Here is a 22475-nt window from a genome sequence, read left to right as displayed (position 1 = left end):
AAAACAATATCTAGACCCACTGCTTTTTGATTGGTTTTAAGGTCTATTACCCAGGAAGAAAACCATGCTCGCTATTGTAAATCTGACCAAGAGCCCATGGTTATGGAGCTAATTGGCCCTAGTAGTGAATCTATTACTAATATTCTGTTAGATCAGAATAGCATTAAATGGCTCTCTAAATTCATATCTATACCCACAGTGTAGTGCAGCCTTCAGAACTTACTAGAAAAGTTTCTTTGTATAGTGGATGATGGTCAATGCAGAAACTCAGCATTAATCAAAGTACAGAAAATAAATGTTAGGGAATACTTAGCCATAAATAGAATATCTCACATATCTCTGACACTTAGGGTCTGGAACCATCCCAGAAGAGGCAAAAAGACTGGAAGAGCAGAGGTCCACGAGGACCAAAGAGAAACTGTCTTTTGGGCATAACAGGGTTGCCACATTCCTGAATCACAGCAGTGATGGCTGCTTGCACAAGGCTTAGAAAAGCTCAAGCCAGTCAACACTCAAACATGATGTGGGGAGGGGTTCATGAGCCCCCAGGCCTGAGGAGTTATTGGCAATTGTTCCAATTTTTGTTGGGTCTAAGCATTTTCTAGGTCTTTAAGGCCATTTGTACAAAATCATATCATTTGCAAATAAGAACAATTAATTTGTAGCCCTCTTAGTTTTTTTTTTTTTAATTTATTTTTCCAAGACAAGTTTTCTCTGTATAACCATGCTGCCTGTCCTAGAACTTGCTATGTACACCAGACTGGCCTCAAACTCACAGATTTACCTGTCTCTGCTTCCCAGATGTTGGAATTGGTCCTGATTTTAAAAGAAATACATTTACCTTTTTCTCATTCAGTATAATGTTGGTTATAGAGCTGTCATATACAGACTTTACTATGTTGAGGTATGTTCCTTTTTCTAGTTTATTCAGCATTTGAGTCATAAAGGATGATCTTTTCAATGGCTTTTTATACATCTATTGAAATGATTTTTTGGTCCTTGATTCTGTTTATATGATGTATTACATTTTTCAAATTTTACTTATTGAATTATTCTTGCATTCCTAGAATACAACTTGATCAGGACATATGATTTTTTAAAAACTGTGTTGTTGAATTTAGTATGCTTTCAAATTTTATTTATTCTTTTATGTGTATGAGTGTTTTGTATGCATGTATTATCAGTGCTCTATGTGCATGTCTGATGCCAATGGAGGTCATCAGATCTCCTAGAATTGGAGTTACAGACACTCACAAACTGGGAATCAAGTCCAGGGTAATTTTGTGTTTGACTTGCTCGTGATCATTATGTAATTTAGTTAAGGCATCTTTACAGTTTTTATTTATTAATTTTTATTTATTTGCTTTTACAACAGGGTCTCTCTATGTAGCTGTGGCTGGTCTGGAACATGCGAAGTAGACCAAGCTGACCTCAAACTCAAAAAACTCCAATTGCCTCTGTCTCTAGACTTCTAGGATTAAAGTTGTCCACCATCAGACTTAGAGAATCTTCTCTGATATTTTTTAGTGTTGGCATTCATAATGATAAACTTCTGCCTAGAATTGATCTTACTGTCATCTGTTTCTTCTGTAATCCCAGTTTAAATTTCTTAATTTGTTCAATAGGCCATTCAAATGTGTGTTGCTCATTCATCATGTTGTATCATCTTTATAGTTTTTGTTCTTATTAATTTCTAGTTTTATTCCATTATAATCTGATGAGATACTAGACATGTTTTTTGTATTTGTTAAGACTTAATTTTTAGCCTAAAAGAACTATTTAAAAGTTGTCCCAAAGGTTGTGAAGAAAAACACATATTCTGAAGCTTTTGGATGAAATTTTCTGTAGGATTCTATTAAATGTATTTGACTTATGGTACAATTTAATCATAAAGTTTCTTTGTTGATTTTCTAGTTTGGGTAATCTGTCTACTGATAAGAATGGAGTACTAAAGTCACCCACTATTATTGCATCTGTACTTATATATCCCATTGTGTCCAGTGGTGTTGTGTTGCTGCTGTTTTATGAAATGAGGAGCAAAATATTTGGTGAATCTATTTTTATAGTTGTTATATTATCCTTGAATGAGTTTTCCCTTTATTAATATATACTGATTAGTTTCATTATCCAATCTAATTTTGGCTTGAAGATTACTTTTGGATTTCATTTATGTATAATATAATTTTTTTATCATTTTCTTTTAGTTTGTGTATGTCATTGCAAATGTGGTCAATTTCTTGGAAATTGCAACAGTTGGATCATAGTTTTAATCCCATTCGATTGTACATGTTAGTTGGAGAGTAAAGAGCATTCACATTTAGGGTTATTATTTGAAAGTACATACTTATTTCTTCTTTATCTTAGAGATTTGCTAGTTTACATTACTGAATAATGTCTGTTTCCTAATTCTCACCTGTGTCTATTCTTCTGTTGGCAGTTATTCTGTCCTGAGTTCCCAGGCATGTGTGTATTTTTCTCTTCTGTGTACAGCATTCATTTAAAACATCTAGTAATACTGGCTTAGTGGTTACAGATTATTAACTTTATACATACCACAAAGGTCTTTATTTGCTCTTTGATTTTAAAGCCAACCTTGCTAGAGAAACTATGCTAGTTGGCAGTTAGTTTAAGGGCTTGAAATACATTGATCTATACTCTCCTAACTTTTAGGATTTCTGCTGAGGCCTGTTGCTATGCTGATAGGTTTGCCTTTGTGAGTTACTTGGCACTTTTCTTCTGCAGCTTTCAGTACTCTGTTATATTTTGTCATTTTGAACATAACACAGCATTTCTATTTGGGGGTTCTAGGTTCCTCCTGTACTTGGATGCTCATTTCTTTCCTATATTTGAGAACTTTTATTATAAATTTCATTGAAATTTGAAATAGGTATTCTATGTCTTTATAGTCTGTATTTTGGCTCTCCATTTTGCACTACAGATTTGTAGGTTTGATCTTATGGCCCAGATGGCTTAAATTTGCTACTCACATGTAATAGTTGATCAATCTTATTTCCAAACACTAATATTCCTTCTTCCACCTGATCAACTATATTAGGAATGCTCTATACCAGTGATTCTCAACCTGTGGGTCGTGACTTCTTTGGGTCCAAACTACCCTTTCACAGGGGTTACATATCAGATATCATGCATAACAAAATTAGTGATGAAATAGCAACACAAATAATTTATGATTAGGAGTCTCCACAACATGAACTGTATTCAAGAATCACAGCCTTAGGAAGGTTGAGAGCCACAGCTCTGCATCGACATTTTTATTTTGTTTATTGAGCTTATCATTTTCATGCTTTTTTTTTTTTCTAATTCTTTCATCTGTTTGAATCTTCTTGGAGGTCACTGATCAGATTTTTAAAATATTTAATTTTTTTGGTCTGGCATTTTAGGCAGTTAAATTTCTTTGGGTTTAGTCATTGAAGAGTTATGAGCTTTTGAATGAATCCCATGGCCCTGCTTTTTGCCATTTCTTGTGTTGCTATGTTATAATTTGCATATGTGTTGGATGAATATCTGGCTTTATATGTGGATCTTAGTGAGATGGTTTTTCTTGAGGGTTCAACATATAATGCTACTCAGGAAGGAAAAAACAAATGTTCTAATAGCACTACTGCTGTTGTGTGGTATCCACTAGAGAAGACTGCTCAGACATCAGTATAAGCCAATAGAAAGCCTTTCTTAGCCAGCTAGAGACTACAGTGCGTATTCAGGATTCCAGGGTAGCACTGGGCCTTTCTCAGGATGAGCTTTTAAATACAAAAATCATGTTTTGGATTAACATACTTAGGTTAGCAAAAACAGTTAGCCAGAAACAGAACTACAGAAACCAAAAAGCAAGGTCAGTATATTTAGAGACTTTCCTAGAACTATGGATCTTGATGAATTAGGCCTTAGTTTTTACTTTGGTTGATGGTAGTATCTATGTGTTGAGTTTTAGGGCCTGAATAGTTCCATCATAAAGTCAGTTGTGCTATGGTCTAGGCACCTACTAAGGTCTAGGGGCCTGGTACACCACCAAAATACATCAGACATAAAAATACAATAAAAAACAAAAATGAAAATGAAAACTACTACCATACCACCAATAGCCACAGAAAAGTGGCAAAATTATAGAATTAAGTATGAACTTAAAATTTTACAAAGTTACCATAAAAATTAAATGAGGAGACAGTTGGGGCTGAAGAGATTACTCAACATTTAAGAGCTTTTGTGTTTAATAATAAAATATAATATATAAGATAATAAGATACCAGGCAGCAGATACTATGTTGTAGAAGACTTTATTAAATGAGCATGGGGGGAGAAGGAACGAGGGGAGAGGTACCCCAGAAAGAGAGGGAGAAAATGATAGAGAGAGAGACAGAGAAAGAGTGAGTGAGAGTGAGTGAGAGAGAGAGAGAGAGAGAGAGAGAGAGAGAGAGAGAGAGAGAGAGAGAGAGCACATGGAGGATCTGTCTTTTATATGGCCCAGGCAGGGCCACTCCCCTATGGCAGGTAAGCAGTGACATCACAGGTAGGCAGATTGGAGCAGAATTCTAACATTCCTATCTTTTCCTATAATTAAAAAAAAACGAGGCACCTTGGATTGTTTTTATATAAGCTAAGTTGAAATATATAAATGTAGGTTCATTGGAAGCAGCTTTTGGCTGCCATGTTAGGGGAAAAGAGAGAGAGAAAAAGCAATAGCAACAAAATGTCCAGATTGTATAGTGAAGGGGAAGGAAAAGCTCTGCCCTGAAAGTTTAAGGTGGAGGACAGGCTATGTCAGCCATGTCCTGCAGCAGATAGGGAGGAGTGCTGGGGGGAACCTGGAGATGTTTGTCCCGGGGCCTGGAGCACACCATCTCAGCCTTTTGCAAATGGATAATGGGCAAAGTAATCATCTTAAGAATTTCTGCTGACAGTAGGGCAGTGATAGGGGGTTTAAAAGGCTGACATGTTGTACAGCTTCCAGAAGAACAGGCTGTTGCATTTGCTGTCCAGGGTCTGAGAACATCTGCAGCTGGGAAGGGCAATGTAGGCCCAGCTGGGAGGAGCAATGCGGGTCCAGCTGGCATGATCTGTGAGGTTGGACGGGAGCAGTTGTGGGTAGCTGCTTTGATGATGTCCCAGATGTAGGAAGTCTAGCAGGATACTGGAACATGTATGTGGCAGAAGACACAGTTAGTAGGTTAGGGAGAAAATTCTCCTTAGGTGTGCATTTGAAACTCTTGGGAGAGCAGAGAGAAAAGGCAAGAGACAATGCTGACAATTTGTGAGAATTTTGGGAGAGCAAAGAAAAAGGCTTGAACATGGGAAACTTCCTTTCATTTTACCCAGTTGCTGGCAATAATTAAAACAGTTTAGTTTTGGATCTGTCCAAGTTTGGTTGCAGAGGCATGTAAGCTTAGGAGCCCTTAATGTGGGCATAGGGATTTGAAATTCTCTAAAGGACATGTCAAAGGCATGCTAGGAGGAACATGCATCTGGACATTTTCTATGGGGAGGTGAGGTCAGTAACCCATTAGGGCATCACCCAAAATGGACAGCGACCCAAGGGACAGGTACAGACTGGTCAGTAGGTCATCAGCCCTGACCAGTGACCAAGAGCACAGCTTGACAGCACATGACCTGGCCCTGGAGACATAGCCACCTAGTGCACTGAGGTTTAGACAGCGGCTGCAACATCAAAGACAGCTGTGGGAGAGAAGCTATGTCTGAAAACTCACCCAGTAGGAAAGGTCCTAGTTGTAGGTCAGTAAGGGGGATTGGGGTTGGGTACCTCTGCTTCCAGTGAACCAGAGAGGTATTATCAGTCTCTTGGACAAAGGGAAGTGTGTACATGACTAGGAAGGGGGAATTTCTGGTGTTGGGTGCAGAAAGGTGGCAATCAGGTAGTTAGGTGAGGGGAGTCCCAAAACCAGTGAAAAGGGGGAAGGAATCCCACCCTTAGAGATAGATGATAGGTTAGAAACTTAGGCTTTGGATTGACAGTACTTATCTGGATTCCATTTGACCTGAGAGATGGACTTCCTGTAGCTTACAAGAATCCTTTTAAGTTCATAAAGGGAGATAAATTTAGCATCATCACTGTTTGAAATCTGCAGTGAAATACACATTATTAGACATGTACACATTATAGGAAAAGGCAGTAGAAATATAGCATATTAGAGGCTTGAAAGAACTTTGTTGAAAGCACAAATACTCTGAGGTGAGCTTAGGAAAGGCAGAAGCCTTTTTGGCCTCTGGGGAACAGTAACAAGGGGAGGACAGAAATCTCCTGTAGAGCAGAAGGCAAATACTCACTTTAGCATCAGTACACGTCATGAAAGAGAGGCTTCTTTCCTCTGTTTAAAAGACTGGAAGTATATCATTTTAGTACAGTGAGAGACGTTTTAAGAAGAAGACAAACAAAAGGAAATTGAAAATCTTGAGCTTGGAGCTATAATAGGATCATATAGTGGAATGTTTTCTAAGGTTAGATTAATAAACTAGAGCTCCATTGACCAGTGTCAACACTCGGAACAGTTAATACAACAATATCACAGCAACAGAATAGCAACAGGAAGAAAGAAAGCATCCTTTTAGACATGTTGACCTTCATAACTCACATTTATCAATTTAAAAGATATTCTTAGGCCTTCTAACATTCATGCATGTATCAAACTTAAAACACCTTCTTTGAAGCTTTAAGCAACAGGTGAAATCGCTGTAAGCAGTCACTGGCTTTAGCTAAAAGAATGGGAACAAGGTTGACTGTATCTAGACCTGACAGTTGAAAGTTTGATCTCCTGCATGTCTAAAGAGGACTGGGAAGGTATCCGAAGCCTGTTTATCTTTAACCTGAGACATGTGAGTAAGACAAGCCTGTTTGTCTTTTTAAATAAGATCTAGTATCCAGTAGTCTTAACTAGCTAATGAGTTGACCAATGAACTAACATGGCAGATAACTTTGGGCTAAGGAGCTAATTGTCTGTTTTCTAGCCATTAAGCTAACATCAGCTTAGTCATCAATGTGATCAGAGACCTGAGAAGGATAAATTGTAACTTAACAGAATATATGTATTAATAAAAACGACGGAAACGAGTAGTTAGTTACATCCCAGTAAATAGACAGTGTCCCAGTTGTCTCCTGTGGCCGTATGGCACGATGGGCAGAGACAGTCTTGCATCAGGCACAGAGGACAAGAGGCTGTTTCTGTGGAAGGTGAACATGGAAAAGACTGACCTCACCTTGTGTTCAGCAACGTGAGACAATGGCTCTCCAGGTGTTCAGTTTGTCTATGGGCTGATCCACAGTAGAGAGCAAAAGTGGCCAGAAACCACAATCCAGGCTTGAAATCACCTGGCACTGCGTCCAAGTCTTCTGAGACCTTGGGTAACTACTGTTATGATCTGGGAATCTCTGTTTTTTATAGTAAATTTACACATTTTAAATGCTGTATTTGCTGGGCATTAGTGGTGCATGCCTTTAATCCCAACACTTGGGAGGCAGAGGCAGGCGGATCGCTGTGAGTTCGAGGCCAGCCTGGTCAACAAAGCAAGTCCAGGATAGTCAAGGCTACACAGGGAAACCCTGTCTTGAAAAACAAACAAACAAAAAAAGTTAAACACCATATTCAGCAGCTCTCTGACAAGTTTGAGGGTTAGCATATTTGAGTTAAGTGATCTTTGTATCTAGTCATCTGCTTTAAACTATAGTTTACAAACATAAAATAGAATGTTATGATCTCATTTTATGTTTGACCTTGAAAATATAATTAATCTTATTGGTTTTTAGCATGACTAAAAATACATTTTTTAATATGTCAAAGGACTTTATCATTTATACTACCTTAATAATTAAAGCTAGGAGTTTAGGTTTTATCACTGTTAAGTTGGAGCTTTAGAAACATAAACATGGTCCATAAAAAGAGAGACAGTTTCCTGTATGGATTAATAGCATCATATTTAGAAAATAGAGTTAAACGTGTTTTAAGGCAGTGATTTAAATTTTAACATTGTAAACAAATGAATGTTAATATAGCAGAACATTATATAAGATCAGTTGACCAAGAAGCTTTCAGGAGCCCCGTGGGAGAAACAGCATTTATCTTGTTAATTTAAATAGACCTTTAAAATTTTGAAATAAGAAACATTTAGAACCAGGATACAATAAAATGTTTTATCGAAAAGGAAATAAACAGAGGTTAAGTTTTATATATGAGCCCACAATTTACTGAGTTAGCACAGCTGTCAGTCACTGGTCACTACATAGAGAAGGTGGCCTTCCCCAGCCCGCCTTTGTGCAGGCAGGTCTCAGGGAGTAGGGGCCTCACTTGTGCATATCCACTGAATCTCTTTGGTGGGACAGGGCAGAGGCCAGGGCAGCCGCAGGAAGCAGGCGGTGGTCACATGGTTGCCCTTAAAGATGACAGCTAACCACCTGGTTGTCCTTAAGATAGAGGCTAGCCACGTGGATGGCACAGAGGGCAAAAGCTCCAACCTCCTCCATCCAGAATGGCGACTGTAACAGCGGGCAGATTGGAAATGCCATGAGGCTGTAGGGGCTCAGATTGGCTGAGTGTAGTACAGCCAGGGCGACAGGCTCTCTGCTGACCCCATTCTGGCCCATCCTGGCTCAGCCTAGCTATCTAAAGTCCCGTCCGTCCCATCTGGGCTTTGTGTTGCCCACGTGGCAGGAATAACCCAAACCAGGAGGATTACCTAAGACACGCCCAGGGGCGGGGGTGGGGTACAGCGTATCGATAGTAGCGCAAAGTGTACCTGCACTTGGCTGGTGGAACGCAGCCATCTCAATGATCTGGCCAGTGAAGGTGGTGGGCAGGGAGCCTCAGTAACTGCAAGGGGCCCAGCAGTTAAGCCTGCATTCTGTGCTGGGTCTCAGGAGTGATAAGAGCAGCGGAAATTTAGCTCAGTTTAGAATCACAGTCTCAGTGGCAGTCTTGACAACTGTTCCGAAAGGCTTCTTCGCAGGAGGCCTGGGGCAAGTGCCGATAGCTTAGTCTGAGGCGACTGGAAATAGGAGAGGAGGAGAGTACTTAAGAGAAATTTGTTATGGACAGTAGAGGGAGATGGGATTTCACTGTGCAGACAACAGAACGGGCCTCTATGTTTCATATCTGAGTCATGCGCACCAATTTTATGTTTAACAATAAGATGTAAGCCGGGCAGTGGTGGTGCATGCCTTTAATCCCAGCACTTGGGAGGCAGAAGCAGGCAGATTGCTGTGAGTTCGAGGCCAGCCTGGTCTACAAAGTTAGTCCAGGACAGCCAAGGCTACACAGAGAAATCCTCTGCCTCTGAAAAAAAAGAAGATATAAGATAAGATAAGATAAGATAATAAGAGATACCAGGCAGCAGATATTAAGTTGTAGAGGAGATAAGATAAGATAAGATAATAAGAGATACCAGGCAGCAGATATTAAGTTGTAGAGGAGATAAGATAAGATAATAAGAGATACCAGGCAGCAGATATTAAGTTGTAGAGGAATTTATTAAATGAGCATGTAGGGAGAAGGAAATGGGGGAGGTGTACTCCAGAGAGAAAGATAGAGACAGAGAGAAAGAGTAAGAGGGAGAAAGAAAGAGGGAGGGAGGGAGGAGGGAGAAAAAGAGAGAGAGAGAGAGAGAAAGAGAGAGAGAGAGAGAGAGAGAGAGAGAGAGAGAGAGAGAGAGAGAGAGAGAGAGAGAGAGAAGCGTGTGTATGTGTGAACCCAAAGAATTGGAGAAGCTTCCCTTTGAGGTATATAGTATTGGAACCATCATGGTGGTGGTGGTGGTGTATGTATAGGGGGTGGTATTGGGTCACAGATAGAAGCTATTGTAGTTTCTGTCTGTTCCCACCATGAAAGAGAGTGCTGTATTTTGGCAGAAGGATGGACATTCAAGTGTGTGTTGACGGGATCAGACTATATTAACATTAGAAGCATCCCTTCTCTATATTAGGAGCTACTTTGCCTTGGCTTCACAGCCTGTAGGAGAGGCAGGATCCCATTCTGTCCAGTACTCCTCAATTCTGCTTAGGGGTGGCAAATATCTATGCTGATGTTTGAGTGTGTGGCTGAATGCATCAGAAACTGAGGGAAGCAAACAGAACACTGAATCCTGAACTTGACGGCAAGGTCCAAGAAAACCGAGCACTGTGCCTTCCAGCCTTTGTATTTTTTAGCTCTTATCTCGCAGTAAGGAAATGGAATGTGGAATGTGGAAATTGGCCAGGCCTAGGGTCAAAGATCACAGACCCGCCTAACAACAAATAGAATATAGTGAAAATGCAGCCCTATGCCAGTGGAAGCCATAGACAGCAGGATTGGAGTTTTGTCTCCATGGTAATTCACAAACAATAGGATTTCTCACCACTAAAGGCAAGGTCCCTGATGTGCCTTCCCAATCTCAGCTCCCTGATGCTTTACTACTCATTCTCTGTACAACTGCCTCTTCCTTCTCCTACCCAACACTGGCATGTTGCCCCTGATTCTGTGAATTGTGACTGTTCCTTGTTTTCAGGTCCCCAGAGCAGCTCAGTCTCAAATAGGTCCTCTCTCAAGATGGTGCCTGGTGTTGAAATACGTGAGGCACTAGAATGGCTTGTTTCCTTTTCGTTTTCATTCTTTCTCTCTTGAGACAGGCTTTATCTATGTAACCCTGGCTGTCCTGGAACTCACCCCATAGACTAGGCTGGCCCTGAACTCACAGAGATCCACTGTAGCTGAATTTTAACAGAACCATTGTATCTAGCATGAATTCTGGAGTGATGACACCTAGGCTTTTAAGTAGCCCTTTTTTTTTTTAGTGATTGTTGTCCGAGATTTTATGGGGTTTGTATAGCTTACTGGTGACATACCTGGCAAACGAGAAAGTCTTACTTGGCTGAGAATAGCTTAAGGTGATGGTTCTTTCAAGACAACCCCTAGATCAGATAAGAGGTTTTGGTATTTGGAAACTGAGTAGCCAAAAGTGTCTTTTATGTAACATCAAGAGGTTCTGCTAAAACAGTTTGGCATTTAGTCCTTGAAAGGCTGATCCTCTTGCTGCTTGAGAAGCCTAAATTTATCCTGCAGTGTCTCTTTTTCTTCGACCAGTCATCCCACATAACCCAGAATGACAATCCACCAGCCTCTGCCTCTTGATGGCTTGGAATAAAGGCATGTGCCATCACAATGGGCTCAGAATGGCATTCTTTTCCATGTTGGCTTGGCAAACAGGAGTCACATCACACCAAATCTACCCAGTATATTGATGGTACAATATATAAACTGAGGTTTATCCCATGGCTGCCAACCTAGCTTGCTTTCCACAAGGGCTGGCTGCCTGGTTTATCTTGTGGCTGCAACTTTCTCCTGTGCCAGACCCATGTGAGAAAAGTTAAGGTTGTTGCCTTGTTTTCTCTGTGCTCTCTGTAGGCTTTTTAACCTGACCTGCCACCTCTTTCCAATGTCTTCATCTCCTTGGATTGCAGTCTCTCTTTTGCTACTCTGACTTTTCTCATTCAGTAAATAACAGAGAAAACCTCAAACTCACCGTCTTAACCCAAGCAGCATATCTTGGAATTTTTTATGGTTATTGTAAGATAAATAAAAAAGTATTAGAAGAGACTTTCATATAACAGAAAGGGAAAATATATGTAAAAGGCAAGAAAAAGTGTGAACTGAAAATATTACCTAGGTATGATAGCATATGCCTGTCATCCAAGTATTTGGAAGGTGAAATCAGAAGGATCAGAATCAATGGGCTAAAATCTTAAAGTAAAACGTTGAGGATAGAATATTTGTGTGATGACAAATATCACCTCCCACATTACTCAGAAAGCTAAAATTATGGTAGAAACATCTAGTGATCAATTTGTCAAAAACGTATATAGCTGCATGTGTGTACTGTTGGTGCCAAAGGTCAATGTCCACCATCTTCCTTCATTGCTCTCCATTTTATTTCTTCAGAGGTTATCTCACTGAACGTGGAGTTCACCAATTGCTGGAGCTAAAGATGTATGCCTCTTTTGGGATTTTATGTAGGTGATGAGGGATCTGAACTTAGGTTTTTGTACTTGGGCAGCAAGTACAAAACCTACTGTTCACTGAAATATATTCCTAGCTCTGTGCTATATTAGTTGATTATCAACAAACTATGAAGTGAAACATCTGACATAATGTGCTTCTTGATGTGTCACAATTACCAGGTAGACAATATTATGTTAAATTTCAGCTAAGCTAAATGATGCCCGCAAGGGACACTCAATTGTTATGCACAACTGTCATGTGTCTTCAATAGACTTATAAATGATTCAACTTCTAGAATCTAGGGCATTGGTAATGCTCCATTTCTTTTCCTGACAGATAGGTTACATGTGTGATTGCTTTGTAGTAGTAACTCAAGGTGTATTCCTAGTATTCATGTGCTTTATTTACGTTACATCTAAGATATTAAAATTAAAATAAAAGGTCCAAACAAAAATGTAGCCTATGTTATCACGGCATGTTTGAATTTGGAGGGAATATGCATGGGTACAACTGTTAATAAAGAAAACAAACAAAAGAGCAAAAGGGCACTGGGTAGAGGTGGAAGGAAAAGTATAAAAGGTAGGTTTCCTGGTCTTCCTAGGTTCACACACAGCTTTTCAATGGGCTCTAATTCATGGAACTTTCTTGAAGCCTTTCTGGAAATGGAGACAAGGGAACTTAATTATAATTCATGGACTATAAACCCAATCTGATTTAGTTATGGCATATGGTAGGATAATTTGCAGGCTGATCAATACAGAGAATGAACCAATCAGTAATGACCATAAGTTGGGAGTGGGTGTGGGATACAATATAGTAAATGTGCATGATAAACAAAATTAAAATTCTAATGAATAATATGAACTAAACTTCAAAAACTGGTACCATGGTAGGGACACTGATTTTAGCTTTCATTTTTAAATATACACTTCATTATTCATATTACATCTCAATTGTTATCCCATCCCTTGTATTCTCCCATTCCTCCCTCCCCTATGTCTGTGACTGAGGGGACCTCCTCCCCTTGTATATGCTCATAGGGTATCAAGTCTCTTCTTGGTAGCCTGCTGTCCTTCCTCTGAGTGCCACCAGACCTCCCCATCCAGGAGAGGTGGTCAAATATGGGGCACCAGAGTTTGTGTGAAAGTCAGTCCCCACTCTCCACTCAACTGTGAAGAATGTCCTGTCCATTAGCTAGATCTAGGTAGGGGTTTGATGTTTACTGCATGTATTGTCCTTGGCTGGTGCCATAGTTTGAGCAGGACCCCTGGGTCCAGATCTGCCCCTCATAATGTTCTTCTTGTAAGTTTCTAGGACCCTCTGGATCCTTTTATTTCCCCATTCCCCCATGCTTCTCTAACCTAAAGTCCCAATAGGATATCCTCCCCTCTGCCCCACTTTCCTGGTAGGTGAAGACTTTCATGGGACATGCCCCTTGGGCTAGTGTCCAGATATAAGTGAGTATATACCATTTGACTCTGCTTCTGGATTAACTCACTCATTATCATTTCTAGTTCAATCCGTTTGTCCACAAATTTCGGGAATTCCTTGTTTTTAATAGCTGACAGCCTAGAGACTGGGAAAAGATCTTCACCAGCCCTACATCTGACAAAGGTCTAATACCCAAAATATATTAAGAACTCAAGAAATTAAACACCACCAAAACAAATAACCCAATTGAGAAATGGGGCTCAGGACTAAACAGAATTCTCAACAGGAATATCGAATGGCTGAGAAACACTTAAAGAAATGCTCAACCTCCTTAGTCATCAGGGAAATGCAAATCAAAACAACTCTGAGATTCCATCTTACACCCATCAGAATGAATGGCTAAGATAAAAAATTCAAGTGACACCACATGCTGGCGAGGATGTGGAGAGGGGAACACTCCTTCATTGCTGGTGGGAATGCAAACTAGTACGGCCACTTTGGAAATCTATCTGGTGCTATCTCAGAAAACTGGGAATAGGGCTTCCTCAAGACCCAGCTATTCCACTCCTTGGAATAACCAGAAGATGCTCCAGCACACAAGAAAATTTGCTCAACCATGTTCATAGCAGCCTTATTCATAATAGCCAGATCATGGAAACAGCCTAAGTGTCCCTCAGTAGAAGAATGGATAAAGAAACTGTGGTACATATACACTAACTACTCAGCTATTAAAAACAAGGAATTCCCAAAAATTTTTAAAAGGCTTGTCAAGACAGGGTTTCTCTGTGTAACAGTCCAGGCTATCCTGGACTAACTTTTGTAGAGCAGGCCTCTGCCTCTGAAGTGCTGGGATCAAAGGCCTGTGCCACCACTCGGCTTTAGCTACTCTTTTAAAAGAAAGTAACTATGTACAAAGGTAGATGTTAATGTGCTTCACCGTAGTAACCATTTTATTACCTGAGGCATACCATAATTACCTGGAAAGAAAAAAAAAAACATTCACGGGGACTGGGGATGTTTTAATGGATGAGTATTTGCAGTGCAAGCATGAGAATCTGTATATGAACCCTTTGTGTTCACATAGAACAGGCATGGCTATGTGTCTATAACCAAAGCATTTTGTGGGGGCAGAGATAGGTAAATTACAACAGCTTGCTGGCCAGTTAGCCTAATCAAAACAACAACTTTCCAGTTCAGTGGTAAACCCTGTCTCAAAGTAGTAAGGCAGAAAGTGATTTGAGGACGCCTCAATGTGTGCAACCCCTACTTTGAATTTGTACACAACACTTGTACTCTTTAATCTTTGATACATTATAGTCTTTTAAAATGAAAACTTCTGATGCATATTACTTGTGGATTCATTTTCTCTCCTAAAATAAATATATTGCATTTGTGCATTTTTGAAGGCAAGTATATTTTGGAGTATTATATTAAACATCCTTTTAAAAATGCGATTTTTATTTTTAAATTGTTCATATATGTGTGGGGTCATATGTGAGTATGCACGCTTGTGTAGTCATGAAGACAGCAGATTTCCTGGACCTGGATGGGGTTATAAACAATTGTGAGCTGCCTGACTTGAACTTGTCCCCTCCTGCCACAATGTTCTTTAAATATCTTCATCCAGAAAAACTGGGTAACTACTGATCATGAATTTTAATGCTGACTTCCATTTATTTATTTAAAAATTATGTGTACATGGGTACTAGAACTACATCTCTGTCCTCTGTAATAGCACATGAATTGAACCATTTCTCCAGGCCTGATTTCCATTTAACACACTTAATATTTTATCATTTTAAATCTTCAATCCAAGAAACTTTTGATGAAAGATAATCTCTAATATCAAATTCTCTAAACATTAATTTCATTCTGCCAAATATATCTCAAACTAGAACACCATAATTAGTCCTTTAGTAAAACTATATAAGCCTTCAAATCAGTATATTAACTTTTTTTCCCTTTTGTACAATATATTGTATTTGTGCATTTTAAAGGCAAGTATATTTCAGAGTATTGCTCTACATTAAACACATCTTTTAAAATGCTACTTTAAATTGTATGCACATATGTAGGGTCATATATGAGTACATGTGCTTGTGGAATCCTAAAGAGGGAATCAGATCTCCTGGACGTGGATGGAGTTACAGGCAGTTGTGAGCTGCCTGAAGTGGGTGCTGGAAATTGAACCTGGGTCCCCTAAAAGACCAGTATGTTGTTAAACACTGACCCAACTCTCCAGACCATTATCCATATCTTTGATCTCATATAGTTATGAATCTTATTATAGTCCTTATGTTCGTTAGGAATAAATATTTCTGGTTGTTGCTATTAAACTGTTTACTCACTTAATGCAGTAGGCCATACCCCCTTGGCCCAGGGTAGTTCCACTTTATAGCTGTTGTCTAGCACAATTATTATTAACAGTGCTCTTTCAATATAAAGGGAGTCTTCCTTTAAACTTTAACAGATATAGTAAACATAATTATAGCTTATTAAGTTTAAAGACATTTTGAGCTTGGCAAAGAAAAATTCAAATAGGAAAGGTTCTTACTACAAACAATGGTGGTGTAAGCATTAAGCAATTCCCAGTTTTCTAGTAAGAACAATCTGGAGTGGGACTGCAAAGAGGTATTTTTGGGTTCCCCCCAAATAACCACAACCCCTAATGCAAATTACATGATCTCCATTTGCCTCAATTTACTTATATGTAAAGATGAGGCTGGAACAGCACTTAATTCAGGGCTAAATGGAGGGAAATACAAAGTAAGCACAATCCATAGTAGAAATAGTGAAATCACAACAGTGTCATTTTCATTTTGTTTACTTTAAAAAAACAAGAGTGGGGACTGCTTCTGACATGAACTCTGGTGCCCCCAATTTGGTCACTTTCCCTTGGTGAGGAGGCCGGGTGGCACAGAGAAAAGGCAAGCAGGCTGAATGAGACTGGTAGCCTATGCTCATATGGTGGGGAACGAGGTCCCCTCTGTCATACGTCTAGGGGAATAAGATGGAAAAGCGTGGGAGGGAACGGGAAGATACAAATGAAGGCATCTGAATAAACTATAATAAATTAAAAGGAAGGAAGGAAAAAAGAAAGAGAAAGAAAAACTCAGAACACACACAGTTGCAAGAACAACTTGGGGGATTGTTCTCTTCCCACCATGTTGAGTTCTGGGGATCAAGTGCAGATTGATAGGCTTACCCACATCTCACCATCCCTACATATGGAGGTATCTGGAGGCCCTGGAATGACCAAAACTCATCCATGCCTCTCCATATTACTATGTTTCCCAGCAATCAGATTATAACTTCACCGAAGTAGCTCTGATAAATACCGTCAACAATCAAATGGCAACCCAAGGCCACCTGGGTAATCCTTATCTTTGCTGCACAGTATGGTTAATTTTTTCAAAAAGTTCTAGCCTTACTCTAGTTAACTTAAGGTTTTTGCCCCTTTGTATATAGCCTTTTATGTGCAAATATTTGCATTGGTTATTTAATCCACCTGTTTTATCTCACAGTTCCTATATGATCTTATTGGTATTTAGTACCACCTCAGGATATTCAGCTACACCTGTGGTCTAGGACACTCCTTAATTTCAAACCAAAATATCCACTCGCTACAGTTATATATTCTGCTTTCAGACTTATGTTATCTCCTAGTCGAGCTAGAATTAGTCTCACTTACCTGAAATAGATCTACTTGGTCATATAGACTTGGATTTTACCTTTTTTAAGTTCAAGCCCGTAACATCTCTTCCTTTTAGTTCTGAGCTTTAAAAATATTCTAGTTGCAATGCAGGTAAGATTGAAAAGGAAAAAAGGGAATAAAGCCAGGTATTGTAGTGTAAGCTTGTAATCTCTGTGCTCAGGAGGCTGAGGTAAGAGGATTGTCTCAAAAGAACAAAAGGCCCCATAAAGAAGCAGTAAGTGCATTGTAAACTCAATGTTCTTTAGCTTAAATCCAGTAAATGGTTTCTTATTAACTTCAAGATGAAATGCAAACATTTCATATGGCAGAAACAGCTTTCCAATGTTGGATCCTTATCTCTTTTCAAACTGTGTTTTGCCATTCCTTCAACCTCAGCTACACTTGAAATTCCCAAATCTTGCCCTCTCAGGTGTGGCGATGCTAAAACGCATGCCCTAATGTCATTCCTCCTACTTGGTATCTCCCATGATACAGTTATAGTCCTAGATGTATGTTAAAAAGGCTAGAAAGCAGGAATAACATTTTATTTATACACAGGATAAATAAGTGGAATAAATGAAAATCCACATAACTATGTCATGGCACCTGTGTGTCCCTCTCATCAGACACACAATAAAAAATCGAATTTCATATTCAGAAGGAGACATCTCATTTAAGCTACTAACATTATTTGATCCTAAATTTCAATTGGTCATCACTAGTACTTTGAAAGGTCCTAATTATCAATTTATTATTTTGGAAAAGTGACTTAGGTTGCACTATAAAATGCACAACCTACAATCGTGTATTGACTTAACTTTAATAAGTCAATTAAGTTGAATTGCTATACTGATGCTAATTAAGAGTATCTTTTTAATTGTGCCAATGAGAAAATAATTTTGTTGCTACTCTGCATCAACATCTGCTTTGTAATCCATTATATGATGAGCTTCTTTTTCTGAAGTGTCTGCATGTGCTGCAATGTGAATTTCTTTCATTATCAAGCCATCTGGATAGTGTGACTTGATGGACTTACCTATACAACCAATGAAGAAAATTATTTTATCTTCTAAAACTTGAAAAACGCAAATCACATAGACTGTTATTTGAAGTAAAGCTATTTACAAATATTTTCACTCATCTGAGATTATCGATCTGCTTTCTACTTCCTATCTTCTCTGCTCACAAAGACTTAAGTTCCTAGTAACCGTTTATCTTGATATATTTATTCAAATGTGGATTACATAGAATTTCTCTTATACGTGTAATATGACATATTCATCTTGACAATAAATTAACTTTAACAAAATTACATAGAAGGTATGTCAGTAAGATAAACGAAAACAAAGTAAAAACAGTTGGGTGTAGCTTTGCTCCTTTAAGGTTGGCTTAGAAGTTTTGTTTACAGAAGTGTTTACCTTATTTCATTCTGTAGGACTTTCTGGGCAGATGATTTTAACAAAGTAATCATTTAAAATATTTGTGGCTAAACATCCTGATTAGTACTCAGATAAGTGATTTGGAATGATTCCTTCCTGAAGTAATAAATAAGAAACGAATACTAGCAGACATTCAATGCTTACCAAGTTATTAACCAATGGATTAAGTTTCTATACTTTCAGTCCTTGCATTGCTCTTAAGACATACTCCAAAAACTATCTGAAAAGATAATTAATGTATTCAGCATTACATTCCAACAGATAGGACTAGAGATTCTCTTCACTCATAAACCAGCCAACCCTAATTTTATAGAAAATTCTTAAAAATTATATTATAAAATACAAGGTGCCATTATTAAAAAATGAAATCCTACCATTAATTAGCAGTAATTTGTGAATACTAATATTTTACTGGTGACACGTAATTTGTAGTCATCCCACATGCATGCAGGAAGGCATAAGATGTCAAAACTGCCTAACATTAAAAATAATCCTCTTTATTTGCATTCTAAAGCAGGGCCCTTCATCCTAGAATTTTTTTCCCATATAAAATGCTGAGTAATGTGCAGGATTTGACAAGACTGTATTAAAATTCCCTTTAAAGTTTTAAGTTCAATCACTATTTGTTTTCTATTATACTACATTTTGGTAGGTTTTTTTTATTTGTCTGTAATTGCAGTAGTTGCAATTTAACAATAAACCAGTCTGACATTTTAGGTCTTGAAGATACATACCATATATATTTCTTTAAAAATAATCATACTTTTTGTAAGCAATACTTTACAGTAGACACCTCAAAAATCTACCATAGATGTGAAACTTAAAACAAGAAAAATTTAAGTTCTAAATCTTCATACATATATATCTAGATTTCTATATATATTATATATACAGACATAAGTATATATAAAATATATATAATCAGATTTGAAAAGTGAACAAAAATTGAGCATTGTACATGAAATTCTTTTTAAAACTCAAACAATAGAAAACTCTTTAAACATTAAACAATTTTAATAAAAGTTTCTGTACAATGCTAAGCAGTTTTATTTACACATAGAAAATGTAATAGGAGTAGTGTTTGAAATTACAGAACTCCTTAAAATTTCAATGGCAGGTAAATCTGGAAAAAATAACAGCATTCCATTCACAAATATTTTCAAGCAATAAATATGTATTTATAAATAGTGTAAATTTACATAAAGATTAGAAACAAAAATCACAAATCTGAAGTTTATTTCTTAGTCTATGTGCAATCCATTATCTTTGTGACTTGGCTGTTAATTTTTTTAAATGTTTTATTTAGGAACCAAAAGTATAACCCCATCATGGTTTCAAAACAAGACAGAAAAACATAAAAGCAGTAAAAAAAAAAAAAAAGTTCTTACTTAACTTTTCACATTAAAAAAAGGTTGACCAAAAGAAAGACTTAAAACTGCTAACTACCTTACAAAGAAATGACCAGCTAGGCTAGTATTTTTTTTTTAACTTTTTTTTAATTCTGAAAGGGAAAAGATAAGTGAAAACAAATTCATCAGCCCAGAAATAGAGAAATATAAAAGAGGTTGTCTTCAAGTCAGTAGTCTGTATGGTGTTGCCAGTTTTGTCAGATATATACAAAACATGGAAATTATTATTCTTTTTTTTTTCTTTTTTTCTGAAGTTCAGCTGATTAGTTTTGTGAGAGTCCTGGCGTAGGAGCAGTACTCTCTCCCCTGTCCAGTTGGTTGACACTCCACACTTGGAAGGTTGCATAGACACAGTTTTCAGCCAGCAGCCTTACGAGATAGCTACAAAGACCAGTGGTGCAGAACTGGGTTACTTCCTGAATAGCAGAAAAGGTCTCATGTTTAATGTCCATGGAACAATATCAAGATGAGGCGGATGGTAACGGAGGAGCCTGGAAATCAAAGCAAGGTAGACTATTTTTGTATACTCATCATTAGTTGTGCTCCTTGGTTCACAGCTACAAATATATAGTTGGTTTATGAAACTGGAGGAAATTATTTTCTGTTAAAGTTCAGCAGCCTTGCAACACAATGTAACAGTACAACTTCCTTTATGATCTTGCACCTGGCCACCTTTCCTCAGAATCTAAGACCGTCTTAATTTCACTGCATCACCAAAAGCTCTTGGAATATTATTTAGTTTACCCCTTTTTAATATTACTTTGACAGGGCATTACAAAAACAGTTATCAAATTAACTATAATTTTACTAGTGACCCCCTTCAGGGATCTATCTTAGGCAGGTAAATACATTCTTTGTGGTATATTCCAGGTCATTTCCTTTTCTCTTGAAGCAATCCTGAACACCATGCAAATGAAAGTATCAGGTGCTAAACTTCAAATTCTAGTTTATATATATGGAAAGTATTAGAAAAGAAAATTTCTTAAATTATGTCTATAGCTCTATTCAGCTCTGCTTTGAGTGAAATGCTTCCCATAAGCACCTCCTGCTAGCAATGGAAAACTTTGTGATCTGAGTCCATTTGAATTTCATAAGGTCATACCACATGCCAGGAAGTTAAGTACTACTCAAATACTCTCAGAAGATTAAAGCATCTGCCAGTACACAATTTCAAACAAATTCAGTTAGCCCTAAAAGAAGAAGTATACTTCAAAGTATACTCACTGGTTCATTTTGTGGGTACTAACTATGTAAATAAACATTCAATCAACCAAGATGAATCAAAATGGAAATCATGATAGCACTGTAAAGCACACAGTTTTATAGCTAGTTCTTATAGGATGGTCTCTCCAAGAAGCAAGGCAAAAATTATATGTCAATTTTACAGGAATAAATATTTGGAGAAGGTGGTAGGACCAATATAAAATATAACCTCATGCAGTATCTTGATGAGACAAAAGAAAATCTATGTATTTTATTACCTCTTAGATATCAGGTGGCAGAGCAAACACTACTGCCTCCCAACCCAGCTAATGTACTCACATGTTGATTTCACTTACTAATGTAAATTGATCATAGACTTGCATCAGGTCCTCCATTTTGTACTGTTCTAGCACCACAAAATTTTCCAGATTCCCACTTGTTTTTCGTGCACAGTCTTGGCAATGTACTATGTAGGTCTTCCGAGAATTGCTCTCATTAGTGACAAAAAGCAGATCAAAAACCTCCACCTGTTTTACGTAAATGAAAAATAGGGTCAATAAAGATAAGGGTGTTTATTGTACTGCTTCTGTATAATCACAGACTACTGTTTTAACAGAAATGCGGGGTGTATTCCCAAACCCCAACACACGACAGCAATCATATGTCACTAAATTAAAGGAGTGATGTAACCATGACAATTCTGATAAAACTTAATTAAATTAATAAATGTCAGTTTTATTTTAAATCCAAAACATGTTACAATCTGATCACTATTTTCCTTGCATGTCTCCATGAGAGAATTCACCATAGGTGACAACATATGAATGCATGCTTTTCCCCCATAGACTTAGCTCTTTGAATACAAAGACTATGTTCACATTTGCATTGCCACAGCATGTCATAGTACCTAGTGCTCACTCAAACCTCAAAATACATCTCTGGAATAAATGAAAATAATCTGATTATTTACAGGTGAGGAAAAGTGGTTAGTAACAGTGAGTAAATACTTATTAGTTATAAGCCTTATTAAAAATAGTACTCCTCAGTTTTAGAATTATATTAGAAGTATAGACTCATTCCAAGATATAAAGCACATTTTTTTCTCTGAAATAGAAATTTGACTTTGTTGACGTAAGTTTCTAGTGGATTCAATGACTCTGGAATCAATATCACATTATTTGACAGCATTCAAGATGCACTGAAACCTACATGCTACCCAGATTTATGAGAAGAATCTGTACTGTTAGTACTGTAGCCACACTGGACTACCTATTCTAGAGTCATGCCATTTCCCTACTTATGGTACCAA

General features: G+C 37.9%; 1 protein-coding gene across 9 annotated transcripts in view; it reads right to left on the bottom strand.

Annotated features, from left to right (window-relative positions):
• Positions 1-19547: 19547 nt before the first annotated feature.
• The window catches only part of KDM6A (lysine demethylase 6A), a 113706-nt gene continuing 110778 nt past the window's right edge, over positions 19548-22475 (bottom strand). For 5 of the 9 annotated variants that reach the window (XM_084791050.1, XM_084791053.1, XM_084791052.1 and 2 more), the window contains 2 exons: positions 21506-21693; positions 19548-20454 (listed from right to left, as the gene is read on the bottom strand). In XM_084791050.1, the coding sequence (XP_084647176.1) occupies positions 20373-20454; positions 21506-21693 (270 nt within the window). In that variant the 3' untranslated portion in view covers positions 19548-20372. The remainder of the gene's footprint in view (positions 20455-21505; positions 21694-22475) is intronic. The other 4 variants (XM_084791051.1, XM_084791054.1, XM_084791055.1 and 1 more) reach the window with 1 other exon arrangement.

Source organism: Acomys minous (assembly GCF_964271855.1).
Source record: "Acomys minous genome assembly, chromosome: 7".
Lineage (NCBI taxonomy): Eukaryota > Metazoa > Chordata > Mammalia > Rodentia > Muridae > Acomys > Acomys minous.
Note: the sequence above shows the minus strand (reverse complement) of the source record. Positions and strands in the feature narration are given on the sequence as shown.